Here is a 19,065-nt window from a genome sequence, read left to right as displayed (position 1 = left end):
GTGGGAGATAAGCAAAGATCTAGAGACAGAGATCTTCGTTGACATGGAATAGTTAATACGGCCTAAAGAGCAAAGAAACATTATAAACGATCAAGACAATAGAGAAACTGACCTCAAGAGAATCTTAGGTTTGATCATGGTCAGGGAAAAAAAAACTTAGAGGTAAAACTATGTGAAATCTGTAGTTCAGGAATTGAAATGTAAGGAGAAATAATACTTAACAACAATTTACCACAAGATGGATATAGGTAAAGGGAAAGCTGGAAAAAGGCTAAATAGATGTATTACTGATTGTATTAATGTGCCTGTGAGCTACAAAAAGTAAGACCACAGGTTTAACACTATGATGACAGACAGAGTTAAGCAGCTCCCAGAGAGAACCGTCACTGGAAGTGAAGACACTGAGCCATTGAAAGATAGGATAAGCAGGTGCACTGTAGCGTTGTGTAGGCAGATTAAGGAATTGAGGTCCGACGTGGGACAGCAGCAGGAGACAGTAAACTGGAAGGAGTGGAGGGGGCCTTTCTAGATGGATTCAGATCAGGGAACTCATTTCACAGGAAGAGTCATTAAAGAAATGTATAAATTTAAACTTAAACAGAAATTCCACATTCCCTACCAGCCACAGAGCTCGGGGATGGTGGAAAGGATGAACTGAACTTTAAAAAAAACATCAATCGCAAAAGCAATTCAAGAGACAGGGAACAGCCCAATATTTTAATGTGCCTTAGGGCTACCCCAAGCAGAACCACCAGGTTCACCCCATTTGAACTAATAACAGGGAGAGCAATGCAGCTACCTGAGAGAATCATAGTAGGAGTGGGAGATGTAGGACCACTAAAGGAAGGATGTGAAACTACGTGAGGGAAATGAGTAGGCAATTGCATGAATTAAGGAAGGAAGTTCAGAGACCGACAGGTGATTAAGGATATGGAAACAGGCAAATCCAAAGAGAGCAACAATGGACCCCCCCCCTCCCCCCCCAACAACCCCAAGCGGGGAATAAAGTGATGGTCAAGGTGAGCCCGGAGCGAACAGGGTTTTCCCCCAGGTGGCATGGACCATACGAGGTAATTATGATGGGTGATACATGGGCACTTGTACGGGAAGTAAATGGAGGCATTACATACAGACAAAGATACATGACAGTTGACCAAGCGGTAAGCCGGAGAACGGGAACATCTCCACAGATCTACGATCCTGGTCGTGGGTGTATCAGTACTGGCAACAAGGTCGAGGATTATCACTGCTCATCCCGCACCGCAGGAGGAACTTTGGTGCAGCATGGACTGTGCTGAATGCGACACAACGGGGAATGATAAATGTAACGGTAGGAGAACAAGTGCTTTCGAATTGTAGTAAGGGTTTGCTTCAGATCGGGCGTGGGAGGTCCGCCCAAAAGAGCCACTATCCAGCCACCTCCCACGTCTACTTTCACTGTCCGAGTAGAGATAATTGAAGCCCCTCAAACCACACTGACTGACCCACCTTGTCCAACTATGCTTCCAGGACCGACAATTGGTTTGGTAGTGGTTAATCAGAAGTTTTGTATGATAATGTGCACCATGAGCTGGTATCCGTAGTCTTGAACATATCTGGAATTGCCCTGCCCCAGTGGTGCTCAACCCATATTAATGCACTATATACGGCTCTAATGGGCCAGTTGATGACTGAATCATCTCAGTTCAACGGCGAGATGCGGTCAGGCTTGGGAGGGAACTGCGTTAAGCGCAGCCTGATAAATGATGCTGCAACAATATTCAATATAGGGCCATCAGTGGTTGATTCAGAACCTGGCAACTGTTGACCAGAAGGTCCGGACCTTGAGCTCCAAGCTTAAGGAAATTTTAGAATGGGGACAGGGAATTCACAACACCCAATTAAACACAGACCAGGACATGACACGGTTAATTCAAAACCTGACTACCATGCTCGAAAGTCATGCGGGGACTATCGATAAACTGATTGGGATGGGGAAAAATATTTCAGATGAAGCAAGCAGAAATTATGTTTGCAGCACCTATGGATCTTGGACACTGGAACAAGCCTGAGAGAATTTAAGACAGATTAATGAAGGGGTAGTTCCTTTATGGGTAACTAATGAACATTTATGTAATCTTTCACGACACAATGATTATGACTTGACCGGTTGCCAGCTCAGAGGTTTAACATGCGTATATAGAATGAATGTTGAATGTATAGTGAATAATAATATGCTAATTGTCTTAGTGATACCTGTTATATCTATATCAACACCCGGCAGAGCATTACACGGAGTAGAAAATATTGGGGTGATACGGGGGGAATTACTATATTAAGTACCACAATATTCCGCCAAATGCAGTAGACATAGAAGGAAATATAGTTAGCACCACATTAGAAGGGTGTAGTATAGAGACCACCGCAGTAGTATGTGCACATCCAATACACGAGATGGAAGAAGCTAAGTGCGGATTTAAAGCAGCAGCAAATTGTACAATGGAAACTATATGGGCTGCAAAAGAACCAACTCATGTTGCATATATGGGAAATGGGAGATATTGTATTACCACATAGCAGCAAAAAATCCAGTACAGGAGCAACCAGATGTGCCCCATCCACAATCATTCAGTGTGCCCACACCCACAGGTGCCAGCAAGGGTGGGGAAGGTGGAACTGGTCGAAATATGTAAGAGAGGAGCGGCTACCATTCAGGTCATGGAAAGCTTTAAGGATAACCTGACACAGTATTTGAACCAGTTCTCCTGTGAAATTCCCTTATTACCAGAGCACCTAACCGCAATTCGGAGACAGGCTCAGTAGATATATAAAGCCTACTATACACTGCAGCAATTGGTTAGAGCCTCAAAAGAGGATATCGAGCAAATAGGTTCCTCCACATGGTGGTGGTGGTGGAATTGGGGCTCAAGTGTACAAATACACCCATGGATTCAGATTATCTCCCATGTCCTGGTCATATTCAGCTGATACTAGTTATAAATTTAACATAAAAGCAAAATACTGAGGATGCTGGAAATCTAGAACAAAAAGAAAAATACCTGGAAAAACTCAGCAGGTCTGACAGCATCTGCGGAGAGGGATACAGTTGACGTTTCGAGTCCGTATGACCCTTCATGAGAACAGGTTCTGATGCTGGCAGACCTGCTGAGTTTTTCCAGGTACTTTTTTTTTGTTATAAATTTAACATACTTGATTCATCGTCCCCGAAGGTGGCAATAGAGGTGGTGCTGGGGGAGTTTTAGCAGGTGGAGAAGAAATTTAGTAAGCCAGAGGCCTGAATTGAGGGGTCAGATGATACAGATGGTCTGACGGTACCTTTTACAACCCAGAGCTGGATGACTGGCCAGCATCAATGGGCGGCGGTGCGTAAAGGGACAGACAGGACCGCTATAGTTGGCTACCTTGGGCTAGGCCAAGGGCCAAAAGGGGGGACTGTTAGGGAGAAGAAAGTAAGTAAGAATTTATGGTAAGGGAGAATTTATTGAAAGGGAATGAATTACTTAAAATCTCCAGGCAGACAGTGCTACCAAGTACATTAACAGTTAAAGGTTACCAGATGAACCTTGCACAGCCTTAGGGCCTGCAAACAGAAAGGCCTTGGGAGCCGGACTGGAGTCAGAGGATGGCAATAACAACTAAGATCAAGTGTGCTTTTCAACAGATAGGGGAAGAACAGATGGTCCTAGTTTAGGTAGGAGGGAAGGTCTCTGCCTGGGTGAAAAAATAGGGACATACGATGCGTGTACCTGTTACCAGAGATGTCTGTTTAATATAAACCTATATGTTGACGAGATCGGAACCTGGAAACTGTTCTTGTACGTGACCAATAATGTATAAATATGCTGAATACTTGTAATTTAGCAGAGTGCTATCTCAAGCTGCATTGAGATGGTTATCTCCTTGCAATTGCTCGAATAAATGGTCATGACCTGTACCTGAGACTCCTGTGGTCCGTTTGTTAGTCGCTGCAGGATTCCTATATTCTGACCTGTTCTTGTAGCCACAGTCTTCATATACCTAGTCCAGTTCAGTTTCTGGTCAATGCCCTGGATGTTGATAGTGGGGGATTCAGCGATGATGATGGAATTGAAAGTCAAGCATCTCGTATATCATGCTGCAAAACTCCATCCTCAGCCCTTACTGCGGGAAGGCTTAACACACACAGGAGGCATGCATGCTTCCCTATCTCTGCTCCATCCCTTCTCACCATGTTCCATCCATTTGACTTCATGCCAGCCAAGCTTGTCCACAACAAGTGGGAGACACCCCAGACTGGAGGAGGGACGGCTGACATTCTTGAGCTCTCCAGATTTGAGGAGGATGCTGCCAAGTTGGCAGGGGAGGACGGGGATCGGTCCTGTGGGAAGGTGAGATTGGCCTCTCCCAGCAAGCCAGTATGGATGAGACCTCCGTGAATTGATCATATCCTGACATTCACAATCAATGAGATGCAAACTTTTATTCAGCCTGTTCATGAACTAAATCTATCTTCCCTCTCTTACAGGCACCAGCAGGTCCAGAAAGATCAGCAGAGCCAACATAAGCCCCAGCTCACCTCAGAGGAAGATGATGAGAATCCACTCGCTGAAGACCTGTCACTGTCTTCATCTGCACCCTCCACCAATGCAGAGACGCACACCTTGATGGGTCATAGTTCTACATTAGGCTCAGGGTCCCTTTCTGGAGAACACCTCACTCTAACATCTCCACAGTAGTTGGAGACAGTGACAGCCCAGGTCTCTGGCTATCGGAGGACTGCTGGAGATCAGGCACCCGCTGAGTCCGAGCCTTGGTGAGTCTCTGGAAGTGGCCATCGAAAAAATACTGGAGTTGTAACAACAGGCGGCGGAAAATCAGAATTGCGAGAGGTAGTCGACAGTCTAGAGCAAAGGATGGAGGACTTCTGTCTGATGTGGTGGCTCTGATATGCGAGCGCACCGCGGTCACCATGGGAAGAGTTGCGGCTGCCTTGGAGACCTTCGTCCAACCAACCCTTCTGGATTTGCATTTGGACGTGCATACCATTGTTATAGGTATTGGTGGGATCCACCAGTGACTAGATGAGAGGTGGGTGGGGCACTTTGACCTTCCTCCAGGTGCCCCTTGTCCTCAAGGAGTCAGGGAGGGGCCCTTGGGCACCCACCTTGGGCGAATGAGCGCCAGCCAGGGACCTCCACACAGGGATACACCAAGGGTGTCCAGCTGCTCCAAATCTCCTCTCCCTGTGACCTATCAACTTCAGCTGGTCAGACCAAGGAAACTCTTTCGAGTTATCAACAGTCACAGATTGCATCTCTTTCGAGTACAATCACAGTTCTTGGTTTCCGGGAGTGGGACATGAACCCACAACCCTCTGATTCAAAGGCGAGGGTGCTATGAACTGAGCCACAGCTGACACCTCGTCAGACCAAGGAAACTCTTTCGAGTTATCAACAGTCACAGATTGCAACTCTTTCGAGTACAATCACAGTTCTTGGTTTCCGGGAGTGGGACATGAACCCACAACCCTCTGATTCAAAGGCGAGGGTGCTATGAACTGAGCCACAGCTGACACCTCGTCAGACCAAGGAAGGTGCACCCTGAGCAGTAGATCCTTAACAGGCCTGGGGCTTCCGGCCTCTAAAGGATGTCTGCCAAGGTCATATCAGACAACAGAGCATAGCTGCCTCCACCTCTGCTGCAGATGTCAGAGCTGCATCCAGGCATGTAGGTAGGGTTAGAAAAATTACAAAACTTTGACATTACTTCTGGGCCACAGGTGTTCAATCACTATTTATATCCGGCACCTTTGTAAATACATTTGCTGTTCATGAGAATGTTCCCGTGATTTGAAAGCATCGAGCGTATACATCATTGTGCCCTCTCAATGCGAGGGTGAGTCATGCTTCCACTCCGTGATCACCTCCCTTTGTGAGCCTCACATTCGTGTGATGTCTAGCTGACTCATGATAGTTACTTGACCTTTGTGTTATGTCAGGAAGATGCTTCAAAATTTTATTGGCAGTGTTTGCAAAATGCATTAGTAACCTCTACTCCTCCTTACAAGACAATATTGAGTTAGATGTGCTCAATAGCCTTGGAGGCTTAGTTGTAATTGTTTTTCAAAATGAGATGGCTGTCATCATTTGGTACTACCAATGAAAAGACCTGCAGCCATGATGATCTCTCCAACCATGCGCGCATTTTGTGTCTGCTAAAAGTTTCTCTTTAAGGTGGTGACGACTGCATCAAGGCCTTTGACACAATGTTTGTGCTATTGTATCGACTTTCACTTCCCAGAGTGCATGGATACAGGGTTTACCACTGACCTTTCCAAAGATTAGGCCTGGTGAATCATGAGGGTTGAAGGTGCAAGTCCAAATGCTGAGCTTGCTCTTGATGTCAATGGTTGTAAAGGCCTTTCAGTGCATTGGCATGGCATTAAGGGATAAAAGAAACTTGGTTGTGTCCCATCATCTACACCTTGCTTCTCTTTGAATCTTGTGGTTATCAATTTGGCATGGGCACGTATTCCATGTCGTGCTTCTTCAATAGCATCCTTGCATGGAAGCTGACCCTCATCTTGCCGTTCCTGTTCTTCATCATCCAGGGAGCACTCGGCCTCCTCCATGTCTCCCTCTGGCAAGGGATTATCCCCTTTAAAGCTCCAGGTTGTGAAGGCACAACAGGCTACAATTATGGGGGAACACCCTCCTTGGAGAGTACTGCAGAGCCCCACCTGAGCAGTCCAAACCTTGGAAGTGCATCTTCAGGATGCCAATGGTCTGCTCAATGATGGATCGCGACAAGTTATGTGCCACATTGTATCTCTCCTTCGAGCCACACTTGAGGATGACACAAGGGGTGTCATGAGCCATCGTTTGAGTGGGTACCCCTCATCCTCAAGCAGTCAGCCCTCTGCTGAGGCCCCTCGAATGTGTAAGGCATCTGGGAGTGACTTGGGATGTATGAGACATGGGAACTCCCAGGGTACCTGGTACTGATGTGCTTCTGATGATTGCACACCAGTTGAATATTAAGGGAATGGAACCCTTTTCCTGTTAGTGAACATCAGGGGCTGCTGCCAAGGAGCTCCTAAAGCCACATGTGTGCTATTGATTGCACCTTGTACCCTAGGGAAGCCTGAGATGGCTGCAACCTCTAAAATCTAGCAGCCTGGCTACCTTAATCGAGTGTGAACTTGACATAATGATGAGCCTTATGGTGGAGAGCATCTGTTACCTCCTTGATAGATTTATGTTGAGGTCTGTGAGATGCTGCATAGGCCCTCTGTGGACCCCTGGAATGATCTGCAGGCAAAAAAAATTGAGTGCGGCGGTGAACTTCAGGGACACTGGTAGGGGATGCCCTCCCAATTCACAGGGTGTTAGGTCCTCCTGCAGAATGTGGTAGATATGATCCACCATATCTCTTGACAAGCACAGATGTGCGTGGCATTGTCTTTCGCTTATCTCCGGATAGGAAAGTCTTCTTTGGTAGACCCTTATTCGTGTGAGTTGCCTCTGTGGGATGGGTCAAATCTCCTCATCCTCTGGTTCTTGCAGTTTCGCTGATACAGCCTATGGACCTCAGGCAGGGCCTCTTCTTGAAGCTGTGCAAGGGGGCGCTGGGCCCTTTTCTTCAATGGGATCACTGCCATCAAGAAGACAGCAGTGAGTGTAGGCTCTATCATTTTATCATTCAATCCTCCTTCTCCCTGTGGATTGATAATCGATGCAACAGATTAATGAATATAGGGCAAATGTGTAAACCTCCCACTCACAAGCAGAAAGCCACTGTCATGCCCTAGAGCTGAGTCTGCACTACTAGCTTTTTGCTGATATAGCCTTGTAGCTGAGGTGCAAATTCACATATCTAGGTGATCAAGATGCCTACAGAGGTTGGAAGAAGTTTGGATGCATTAATGAAATGTGCCACGTTGCCAAAAGCACTCCTGCAATCTCTAATCTGGTACTGATTAAGGTCAACTTGCACATCAGCAATGACTGGATGTTCTTTTGCCCGTTATCCATACCAATTGGAGAAAGCACATTAGAGGCTTTCATTGATGACCTGGCAGATATGCAACAGCTGTGCTCCTTAATGGTTGTCTGCATTTTCCATTATCACATTCCTCTCAAATCGAGCAACTGCATTGTGAAACCAATGGCTTCTGCACTCTCTCATTAAAAAGCACCAAAAGGCATTGGCTCCAATTACACTTTCTCAAGAAGTCTTCCTCTTTTCTCACAGCTCTGCCTCTATTTCAATGTTGTGACTCTTAAGCAGTTTAAGGGTACCCCTGAAAGGGCTCCTTAGGCCAGAAGTGGGCTCCTCCCATACAGCCTTAGATCCCTCCCGTGCAGGTTATTTTCCAGTTTTGATTTTAAACTGTGCCATTACTTTGTGGTTTCAAGATGCATTTTCATTTTGAGACCAGCTTCAACCCTGCCCCTGTCAGTGATTGGGTCCCTCCAACTTTCCTGGAACCACACAATGAGCAGGTAGACCTCCCTCCGGTTATTCTCCAGCCTCCCCCAGTAACCCTGGTCCCATTGTCGTTGTGGTGGACATTCCGGCCCTCTCACCTGAACCCACCACTGTTGGTGTCCCATACCCCATGCGGACCTCTACCCTCCCCATCTCCTGGTTGTGTCACATACAGAGGAGAGTCTCCCAGGAGAGCCTCGAGTAGCACCCCCACCCCCGGTTATGTTTTTCCCATATACAGGCCGTAGGTGCCTCCCCTAACCATGACTGTCCCATCTGCAGCCCAGCACCAAGCCAGACAAGCCCATTGCCACCGACTGTGAACACGTCCTGCACACCAGGCTTATCCCAATTGAGTGCACAGGTCTTGCCCCTCCCTGGAGCAGGAGTACAATGGGCGTGTCATGCATAGCCCTGCAGCATGGCCTGCAAAGCCCCAGAACTGCCTTTAACCTCTCACTCTGACTTCTTGGTCCAGACCAGGAGCTATGATTGTCTTTTAATGAGCTCGAGCTCTCCTGTTCCCTCATGACTGACCACAACACAGTCTCCCTTCCCCCACCCCCCCAACCCATCTCCCCCCACCGCCCCCCATCACATGAGTCTCTGTGCAACCCACCCCCTTGTGCCACACTAACACAACCTCCACTTCCTATTCCAGAGTCTGCGTACATCTCCCCCCATTCATACAGTTAGATTCCCATCCATCCCCTTCTGTGTCTGCCTCTATTTCAATGTTGTAACTCTAAGCAGTTTGTGGGTGCCCCCCGAAAGGCCCCCCTAGTCCAGCCATGGGCTCCTCCCACACTGCTTCAGACCCCTCCCATGCAGATTCTTTTTTAGTTTCAATTTTAAAGTAGTCTTCCGTGTTGGGCTGCAGCTTCCCCACCCTCTGCCTCCTCTCTGCCTCCTGCCATCGGGTTCCAACCCCACCACACCCCATGTCTCTCTCTTCCTTCCCCTTCCCCCTTTACAACTCCACCATACCCCATGCCCCCCCTAATCTCCATCATCCTCCTCCCTCCACTGCACCCTCCCACTCTCACCACCCCCGCCAGTCACAATGTCCAGGTCTGAAGCGGGGGCAGGGGGTAAATGTCCAGGTGAATGTGTTCACAGTGAGGGGTCAGTGGAGTCAATTGTTGACTCCTGGGGAGCAAACTCAAGGTGGGCGTGATAGAAAGGTATGGTTAAGGTTACAGGGGGCAGAGGGAGCCGGCAGGTTGGGAGGATGAGGGTTCGATGGTTTCGGATGAAGGGGTGGCAAGGGTTGTTAGTGGGGACATGGGGGGACTGGGCAGGAGGAGGTCGAGAGGTCAATGTGATCAGGGATGGGATGCTCTGGAAGGAGGGGAATATGTGTGTGTGGACATTGTGGAATGAAAAGGGTTTGGGCTGGAGGGTGACAGTGGGGAGGTCGAAGGTAATGCCGGGGGATCAGTGGTGATGGGGGGAAAGAACATGGGTGATTGGGGGAGGTGAAATGGTGGGGGAGCTCATGAAGAAAGTGGCAATAACCATGCTGGTCAAATCGAAAGTGAGCAGAGCCTCGTGTTTAATGGGCACAGGTGCTGCATGGGAGTTGGCTCAGTGCATGGGTGGAGATGCAGGTCATCTCAACTGGACAACTGAAAGGGAACTGTAGCAGGCAGTACTGAATATGCTAAGATGAGTTTGACGGGTGAAGGCTCTGTGTGCGTGGGAGAGTGCTTGCACAAGGCTCTGAAAGGCTCTGCCACAGACCTTTCTCCCTGCAGATTCACTCGTGGTGTCAGTTGTGTGCAGGAGAACTGCTTGGGGAGGTGTGCCTGCTTGCAAACCCTTTAGGAGGAACCTGAAATAATACAGTGTAAGTGAATATATTTGCAGACGTTTAATTTGTGACAATTATTGTGTTCACCCTTGCAACCAGTTGTAATCAAAATTTCTTGATTTTTCTAGGCCGGCCTGGTACTGCCCTGACATCCACAGCAGGGGTGGAGGCAACCTGCTGACTCGTTTGCCCTGTTGCCTTTGATGACTATGGTGGTCATTCTGTGAGCTGAGGCCTGGAGGGCTTTGGCTGTCCTCCTGTGGGCTAGCTGCCCCCTCTGCGGTGACAGAGGACGAGATTGAAGGGGTCACAGGCAAAGAGGATCAGAGGGTGTGGATAACCTCTTAAGTGTCCTGAGTGGATGACCCAGGGGTGCCCAGCTACCAATGCTCCTCCCTTTGGGTGCACAAGGGTCCTGGCCTGCCTCCTTGAGAGGAAGGAGCATCTAGAGGGAGTTTGAGATGCCCCATCCCCCTTTTGTATTGCCAATGCAGGGACTTTCCCATGGCTGCTGCGATGTGATGCAGGTTTATGCGCATCTCCGGCAGAAACTGGGCATTTTGCTGGACCAGGGTCTCCATGGCGTCCGCCATCCTCCCCATGGAGACCACCATGCGTGCACATGTAGGTAGCGCTTCATCAGCCAGCAGGCCTATGGACTTCTCCAACTTGCGTGCCACGCTGAGGGTTTCCAACACCTCTGCCTGATGTCGCTCAGCCTCTTGCTGACTCTACACCATGAGTTGGAAGGTTGATTCCTGAGGCTTGTCATCTGACTCGGACCTCACAGATGCCTCTTCTCGAGCAGCCCTCCAAGTGCTGGGGAGCTCAGCTGAACCTGCCTCCTCCTGTTGCGGACATGTGTTCATGTGGTGACCCCCAGATTATGACATCCTTTCTAACCTAGCACTGATCCCACTGAGGTGGTGAAGGGTGCAGGTGTGTGCTGTGAGGCCTGTACAAGTGTACAACTCTGGTCTTCTGCTCTCTCCTGGCTCCTCTCTTTGCTGGGACTGGTACTAAGACCTGACAGGGAGTCCTCCTGCTCAGTGTTTGGCCTCCTTCTGTAGGCACTTATAAGTGAGAGAAGAGAGTGCAAGTGACAACATCAACTGCCTCCAACATGGAGGCATGTTTGACCCTCAGGTTTCCATAGAATGGATGAATCCTTACTAGATGGATGCCCAAGCCTGAGCTCCCTATTGCCAATGGCACGGTCCCGCTCTACTCCTGTGAGCTCAGATGCCCTCTCGAATTCGGTGAGAGACCTCAGATATGGGTGCCTCCCCCCCCCACCCCGGCCCCACTCCTGTCTTCTGTCGCTTTCTGCAATTGATTGATCTTGTCCTGCTCAAAGACAACATGGGGTTGAGAAGAAGCGTTGCATGTATTGGAACATTGCAATTTGGTTCATTTATCACACTTCCTTTTGTGTGGCAGGACATCACTGGTGCGAATTGTGCAGAAAGGTTGTAAACCAGCCCCCTCCAGAGCACTAAGCCCATCCAAATGCAAGGAGAAAGCTCAGACAGGCATCTGATTGTGGACGTTGCTGGTTCCCTCTGTGCCTAAGCCCATTTCATCCACCCCCACCTTCCACACAGTGTTCCATGTCTGTTGAAGGTTGAAGGAAGCACAGTGGTCGCTCCACTGCAGAGTGGATACACTGCAGTGGGGCTGTGAGGCACGACTATGCCATTACCACTGAGGCCCGTGATCCTGACGTATTGGTCTCTTTGTGATTTATGCGACTATCTGATGAGACTTACCTTGGCAGAGCGAATAAAATCATTCGTCCTCTTCCAGCGCTATATGGCTGACTGCTTGTGCACCTATTGGACAGTTACGGTCTCAGCCACCCGCGCCCATGCAGGAGTGGTCTCCCTGCTCAGCCTCCTCCCATTAGTCGGGAAAAGTATATTCCTCTGGACCTCCACATGGACCAGGAGGATGCGCAGGGAGGTGTCGCTAAACGTAGGCACTGGCCTCTCAACTTCCTTTCCAGATATCCCAGTGTTAGTGTATTACATACAAACAAGGTGCAGGTGGGCCATTCAGCCCCTTGAGCCTGCTCCACCACTTAAGATCATGGCTGATCTGATAGTAACCTAAAATCTGCATCCCACCTACCCCTGATAACCTATCAACCCCTTGCTTACTCCATCCCTGGCTTAAAAATATTCAAACACTCTGCCTCTTCCACCTTTACAGGAAGAGAGTTCCAAAGACTCACGACCCTCTATTGCAGAGTCTTATGCTCCTGCCCTCTGAGTCCCCTTGCCTTCTTCATTCGCAGTCACACTCCTGTCCCTGACCGCTGACCAAATCAGAAGACCTTGTCCGAAGAGGTGTGACTGCCTCCTGGTACGAAGAATCCAGGTAACCTTCCCCCTCCCTGATGTGTCAGTATCTGTAGTTCATCCTCCACCTCATAAACTCTGAGCTGAGACTGCTCAAACTTCAAACACTTACTGCAGACATGTTTGCACTGGATCAAACTGACATCCAGGAGCACCCACATGCTGCAGCTGTGACACAACACCTGTCCTTATTAAAAAAGGTGCCTGGAAATGATGGTGGGATGCATGCCATCCGGCCTGCCCAGCCATGAAAGATGTCACTAAACCCCTGGCTGCATAATTAATGTTGGGGGCGTAAGATACTGTGGGATTTCCCATCGGCCTCCGCCATGGAAATTACATCCCCTCTCCACCACAGGACTTGATCCTGGATGGGAGAATTCCGCCCTGGGTAGTGATAATGGGACGATCAAACACAGGCTGGAACTTTGCAGAACATCTCTGTTTAGTCTGCAAGCATGATCCTGAGCCTCCTGTCCACTTGTCATTTCAATTCTCCAGTTTGCTCCCACTCTACCCTTTCTGACCTTGGCCTGCTACATCGAAGCTCAACACAAGTTCAAGGAACAGCACCTCATCTTTCAACTCAGCATTCTACACCCTTCTGGTCTCAACATTTGGTTTAAGAATTTTGGATTATAACCTCTGCCCTATTTTCTTTTATCTTTTTTTCGCTGGTTCTTTTTTTCTCTCTTGTATTTTCTTAGTCCCTTTACTTTGCATTTGGACAGCTGCAATCCAGCATTCACACTTCATCTAGAAAGATCTCTTGCTTCTTTACTTTACCTACTACCATTGCCTTTGGCCTTTGTACCATGGAACCTTTTGACATTTACTTTCTCTTGCCACCCTATCCCAAATTTTTCCTTTTGTTATTCTTCCCCTCTTTTCCCCCATCTCCCCCTACCCACACCATTCACTTGCTCAAAGCCTATTACATTTCTAACTTTCCCCAATTCGAATGAAAGATCACAGGCCTGAAAGACAAACTTTGTTTTTCTCTCCACAGACACTGCCAGACCTGGTGCGTAATTCCAGCATTTTCTGTTTTAATTTCCGATTTCCAGCATCTGCAGCATTTAGCTTTTGTTAAGTTTCTGAAGTGTGTCCAGGAGTATTTTCTTTATCATTATGTATTTGGCCCAATGAGGAAGGAGGCATTGCTGAATCTTGTTCTGGGGAATGAGATGAGGTCAAGTAAATAAAGTGTCAGCCTGGGAACTTTTTATGGAACAAGGATCGTGGTATCATAAGTTTTAGGTTAGCCTCAGAAAAGTACAAGGAGCAGTCTAAAATAAAAATATGAAATTGGCCCTCCACCAATTTCAAAGAACAAGGAACAAAGAAAAGTACAGCACAGGAACAGGCCCTTCGGCCCTCCAAGCCTGCACCAATCATATTGCCCGTCAACTAAAACATTTTGCACTTCCGGGGTCCGTATTCCTCTATTCCCATCCTATTCATGTATTTGTCGAGCTGCCTCTTAAACACCACTATCGTCCCTGCTTCCACCACCTCCTCTGGCAACGAATTTCAGACACTCACTACCCTCTGCGTAAAAAACTTGCCCCACACATCTCCTCTATAGTTTTCTCCTCTCACCTTAAATCTATGTCCCCTAGTAATTGACTCGTCCACCCTGGGAAAAAGTTTCTGACTATCTACTCTGTCCATACCACTCATAATTTTGTAAACTTCTATCAAGTCGCCCCTCAATCTCCGTCGCTCTAGTGAGAACAATCCGAGTTTCTCCAACCTCTACTCATAGTTAATAACCTCCAGACCAGGCAGCATCCTGGTAAACCTCCTCTGCACCCTCTCCAATGCCTCCATATCCTTCTGGTAATGTGGTGACCAGAATTGCACGCAATATTCCAAGTGTGGCCTAACCAAGGTTCTATACAGCTGCAGCATGACTTCCCAGCTTTTATACTCAATACCCCTGCCAATGAAGGCAAGCATGCCATATGCCTTCCTGACTACCTTATCCACCTGCGTTGCCAAATTCAGTGACCTGTGGACCTGTACACCCAGATCCCTCTGCCAATCGATGCACTTAAGGGTTCTGCCATTTACTGTATAATTCCTGCCTGTATTAGACCTTCCAAAATGCATTACCTCGCATTTGTCCGGATTAAACTCCATCTGCCATTTCTCCGCCCAAGTCTCCAACCGATCTAATTTTTTTTTATTCGTTCATAGGATGTAAAAATTTCTGGCAAGGCCAGCACCTGTTGCCCATCACTAATTTATCTTGACAAGGTGCTGGTGAGCCACCTTTTTGAACTGCTGCAATCCCTATGCTGCAGGTACAGCCACAGTGCTGTTAGGGAGTTCCAGGATTTTGACCCAGTGACAGTGAAGGAGTGGCAATATAGTTCCATGCCAGGATGGTGTGTGACTTGGTAGGGACTTTTCAGGTGGTGGTGTTAGTGTCTACTGCCCTTGTCCTTCCAGGTAGTAGATGTCACGGGTTTGGAACATGTTGTCGAAGGAGCCTTGATGAGTGGCGGCATGTATTTTGTATATGGTACACATTGCTGGCAATGTGTGTCAGTGGTGGAAGGAGTGCTTGTTTTAGATGGTGGATGGAGTGCTGAACAATAGGGCTGTTGTCTTGGATGGTGTGTAGCTTCTTAAGTGTCGCTGGAGCTACACTCATCAGGCAAGAGGAGAGTATTCCATCAGATTCTTGACTTCTCCCTTGTAGATGCTAGACCCCCTTTGGAGAGTCAGGTGGTGTTTTTTTGAGTCAGTGGGATAGTAATGGATCTGTCCCAAGTAAATTGGAATGAAAGATTGGGAGGCAAAACTGTAAAGGAAGAGTGGTCTGATTTAGAGTAGATGGATAGGGTACAGCTGAGGCACATCTCCAAGATGGGGAAAGATAAGGCACCAAAGCCAGAGCTCCCTGGGTGATGAAAGAGAAACTAAGATGAAGCAGAAAGAGACAAATATCAGGTTGATAAATGTGAGAACCAGGCTGAAATAGAAACTTAATTGAAACATTGGAAATTCTGCAGGGGCTTGACAGGGTAGACAATGAGTGGTTGTTTCCATGGCTGGGAAATTTAGAACATGGATGCACCGTCTCCGGATAAGAGGTCAATCATCTCAGATTGAGATGAGCAAAAATTTTTTCTGAGGTTGTGAACCTTTGGAATTCTCTACCCCAGAGGGTCATTGAATATATTGAAGGATAAGATATCATGGAATATGGGTAGCGGGCAGGGAAGTGAAGTTGAGGCAGAAGATCAGCTATGCTTGTATTGATTGGTGGAGCTGGTTCGATGGGACATATGGTCTCCTCCCATTACTTATGTTCTTCTTGGCAGAAGTGTTGAGAACCAGAGAACATCGATTTAAGTTGACTGGCGAAAGAAGCAATGGCAATGTGAGGAAAAACTCTCTTACACAGTGAGTGGCTAGGATCTGGAATGCATGCCTGAGCTTGTGGTGGAGGCAGATTCAACTGTGGCTTTCAAAAAGGAATTGAATAAGCACATGAAGAAGAGAAAAAATTGCAGGGCTACAGGGAAAGGGTGGAGAAATGGACCAGTTGAGTTGCTTTTGCAGAGAGTTGGCACAGACATGTCAGACCAAATGACCTCCTGTGCTGAAACCATTTGAGACCTCTTGAGTTTCATCCCAGCTTTTGTCTTTGTTCCGACTGGTATTTTGAGGTCTCAGTCTTTCTTAGCTTAATGCTTTGTTTCAAGAATACAAAGCAAATGTTAGAACCAGTGTGATATCATTCACAGAAAATATTTTTCCCTTTCCATCACAAACATCTGTGCATGCACAAACACATAAATACACTTTTTAAAAGAATGTAAACTTAAATGGTACTTTGGATTTTGTATGCTTTGTTTTTCAAAAACTAATGTAACTGAAACTGCTGGAAACTAAAGAAAACTTTTTTATTTGTACAACTGATTAAATTGTACTGGTTTATCCTTGAAAATGAGATGCACTGCACATGCTCAGACAGCACCATCCAGATTCAGCTCACAACACTGGGCGAAAAAATATCTAAAGTTCAAGTACAGGCTTTTGGCTGGGGCTTCCCTCAGATAAATACCATACTGAAATCATTGTAAGACACACAGCCAATTCAATTGATACATGTAATTGTGATATTATACTTCAAATTTGCAGACCTTTGGTTTGGACATAGAAATTTTAGTTGCTGCAAAAGAAAGTTTTCCAGAAAACCTTTTGAAAAATTTGTAGGGAGTAGATAATATACCAGCACCCAGTGACCAGCGTCTAACTGTTTAATTAGTGAAAGCGGTTTTTCAAAATTTTTCCATAACAGGTGCAACGTTGAATTTCAGTGCACAGATTAACAATAGAAAGAAAGTTCCTTTTAGAGTACCATCACTATTGATAATGGACTAATGATAATTTCCTGAAACACTTTCAGATATTTCCTTAAAGTGCTGTAGGATTTCTGAAAGTTATATAATTCAGCAATATTAAAATACGACCATAATAGTCATTCAGTAACTACTTATGGAGATCAATTATCCTACATGCAATAAAAGGACAGCCAAGTATTTGCATATCTTTAAAAGTGCAGGCGTGTAGACCTTTAGCCTTCTTATCAGATTATCAACAGAGTTATTAGACTTAGTCTGTTCTTTTGAGCTTTTACCTTTACAAAAGGAGCAACTATGACAGAGAATCATGTCTTTCAAGTCTGGGATTATGTTATTTTTGCTTTTGTGCTGTTTGTTTCTGCTGCAATTGGATTTTATTGTGCTTTTAAACGTGGTAGGACTAGCCAAGAAACAACAGAAGAGTTCCTGATAGGAAACCGGTAAGTAGAATTTGGACATTTATAGGAACAAATAAACTTTTCGAACCTAGCTTCCTTTGTAAAAAAAATAATTAAAATGCTGGGTTCATGTCATTAAAAGAATTGCTTTGCTTTTTCATCAGACAGATCTCTGCATACCCAATTGCTTTTTCATTGGCTTCTAGTTTCTTGTCTGCTCTAACAGGTTTGTGTTTTTATTAATGTGAAAGATCTAATCAGTATATAAAATAAAGATAGTTACATTGCAAATTGATATGCATCAGTAAAACTGAAGTCAACTGTATACTTATGTTAAGATTATATTCCTCAAGGTATGTACTCTTAACAGTAAAATACACTATGAAGTAAATGCGAAATACATTATGGTATAAAAATATCATTAGAATGAAGGAGTGGTAACAATACCTCTAGTCATTAAGTGTAATCCCTTCATAAATGCCTATCTTCTTTTAAATCTATGTTGTGAGAAAGAAAAAATAGAAAATGTATATGCACAATAATCAAAACTGTGAATCAAAGTTAGATTCAAAAGCACAAAAGCTTCATAATAGATTACTGTTTGATTTTTTCATACTTGTGCAACTAGCAGCACCACAGCAGCAAGAGTTTTCCCTTCCATTAGAAAGGAAACATCATTTGTATTAACCAATCTGTAATATTTGTTAAGCAAATCAGCATAAACATACATCATAACTTTTTTGAAGCAATGTTACTTACCAGCTAATGTGTGAATTTGCCCAATTTCCAGTTTCAGTCAAATGTAAAAGTCAGAACTTGATTTTGCACATAAAATTACAATGATATTTGAGCGAAAAGCCAAAATCCCAGCATAATTGCCAAAATGAACTCGCCTAGACCTCTGCCAGTGTTTGATTTCGTCATTATAAAAATTAAACATAACTTATGAACCCATCTGTTCCATGGGTCATTGACAGTGCTATCAAGCTGCACTTGTTTAGCAATAACCTGCTCACTGATGCCCAGTTTGGGTTCGGCCAGGGCCACTTGGCTCCTAACCTCATTACAGCCTTGGTTCAAACATGGACAAAAGACCTGAGCTCCCGAGGTGAGGTGAGAGTGACTGCCCTTGATATCAAGGCTGCATTTGACCGAGTGTGGCATCAAGGAGCCCCAGCAAAACTGGAGTCAATGGGAATCGGGGGAAAAAACTCTCCGCTAGTTGGAGTCATATCTAGCACAAAGGAAAATGGTTGCAGTTGTTGGAGTTCAGTCATCTCAGCTGCAGGAGTTCCTCAGGGTAGTGCCCTCGGCCCAACCATCTTCAGCTGCTTCATCAATGACCCTTCCTTCCATCATAAGGTCAGAAGTGGAGATGTTCGCTGATGATTGCACAATGTTCAGCACCATTTGCGACTCCTCAGATACTGTCCAAATGCAGCAAGATCTGGACAATATCCAGGCTTGGGCTGACAAGTGGCAGCTAACATTTGTGCCACAAAAGTGTCAGGCAATGACCATCTCCAACAAGAGTGAATCCAACCATTGCCTCTTGGCATTCAATGGCATTACCATCACTGAACCCCCCCACTATCAATGTCCTGGGTGTTACCATTAACCAGAAACTGAACTGTACTAGCCAT

The 19,065-nt window shown here is 46.2% G+C and overlaps 2 protein-coding genes and 1 long non-coding RNA gene across 7 annotated transcripts in view; 2 read left to right on the top strand and 1 right to left on the bottom strand.

The window, feature by feature from the left end:
* The window catches only part of adap2 (ArfGAP with dual PH domains 2), a 338,187-nt gene that overhangs the window by 275,896 nt on the left and 43,226 nt on the right, over positions 1–19,065 (top strand). The window lies entirely within an intron of this gene.
* On the bottom strand, positions 5,182–18,313 carry LOC144667615 (uncharacterized). Its single transcript, XR_013573339.1, has 4 exons — positions 18,182–18,313; positions 17,870–17,919; positions 5,555–7,696; positions 5,182–5,242 (listed from the first exon to the last, which is right to left on the bottom strand). It is a non-coding gene; the product is annotated as an uncharacterized LOC144667615 (long non-coding RNA).
* Positions 16,736–19,065, top strand: part of LOC144667610 (sodium-coupled monocarboxylate transporter 1-like) — a 166,010-nt gene continuing 163,680 nt past the window's right edge. For 4 of the 5 annotated variants that reach the window (XR_013573334.1, XM_078529068.1, XM_078529065.1 and 1 more), the window contains exons 1-2: positions 16,736–17,464; positions 17,587–17,648. Coding sequence is in view for 3 of the 5 variants with exons in the window: in XM_078529068.1 (XP_078385194.1) it covers positions 17,319–17,464; positions 17,587–17,648 (208 nt within the window). In the remaining 2 variants the exon portion in view is untranslated. The remainder of the gene's footprint in view (positions 17,465–17,586; positions 17,649–19,065) is intronic. The other variant, XM_078529069.1, reaches the window with a different exon arrangement.

This window comes from Cetorhinus maximus, chromosome 24 (assembly GCF_964194155.1).
Source record: "Cetorhinus maximus chromosome 24, sCetMax3.hap1.1, whole genome shotgun sequence".
In the NCBI taxonomy this organism is placed as follows: domain Eukaryota; kingdom Metazoa; phylum Chordata; class Chondrichthyes; order Lamniformes; family Cetorhinidae; genus Cetorhinus; species Cetorhinus maximus.
The sequence above is the reverse complement of the archived record's forward strand: the minus strand, read 5'-3'. Positions and strand labels throughout refer to the sequence as shown.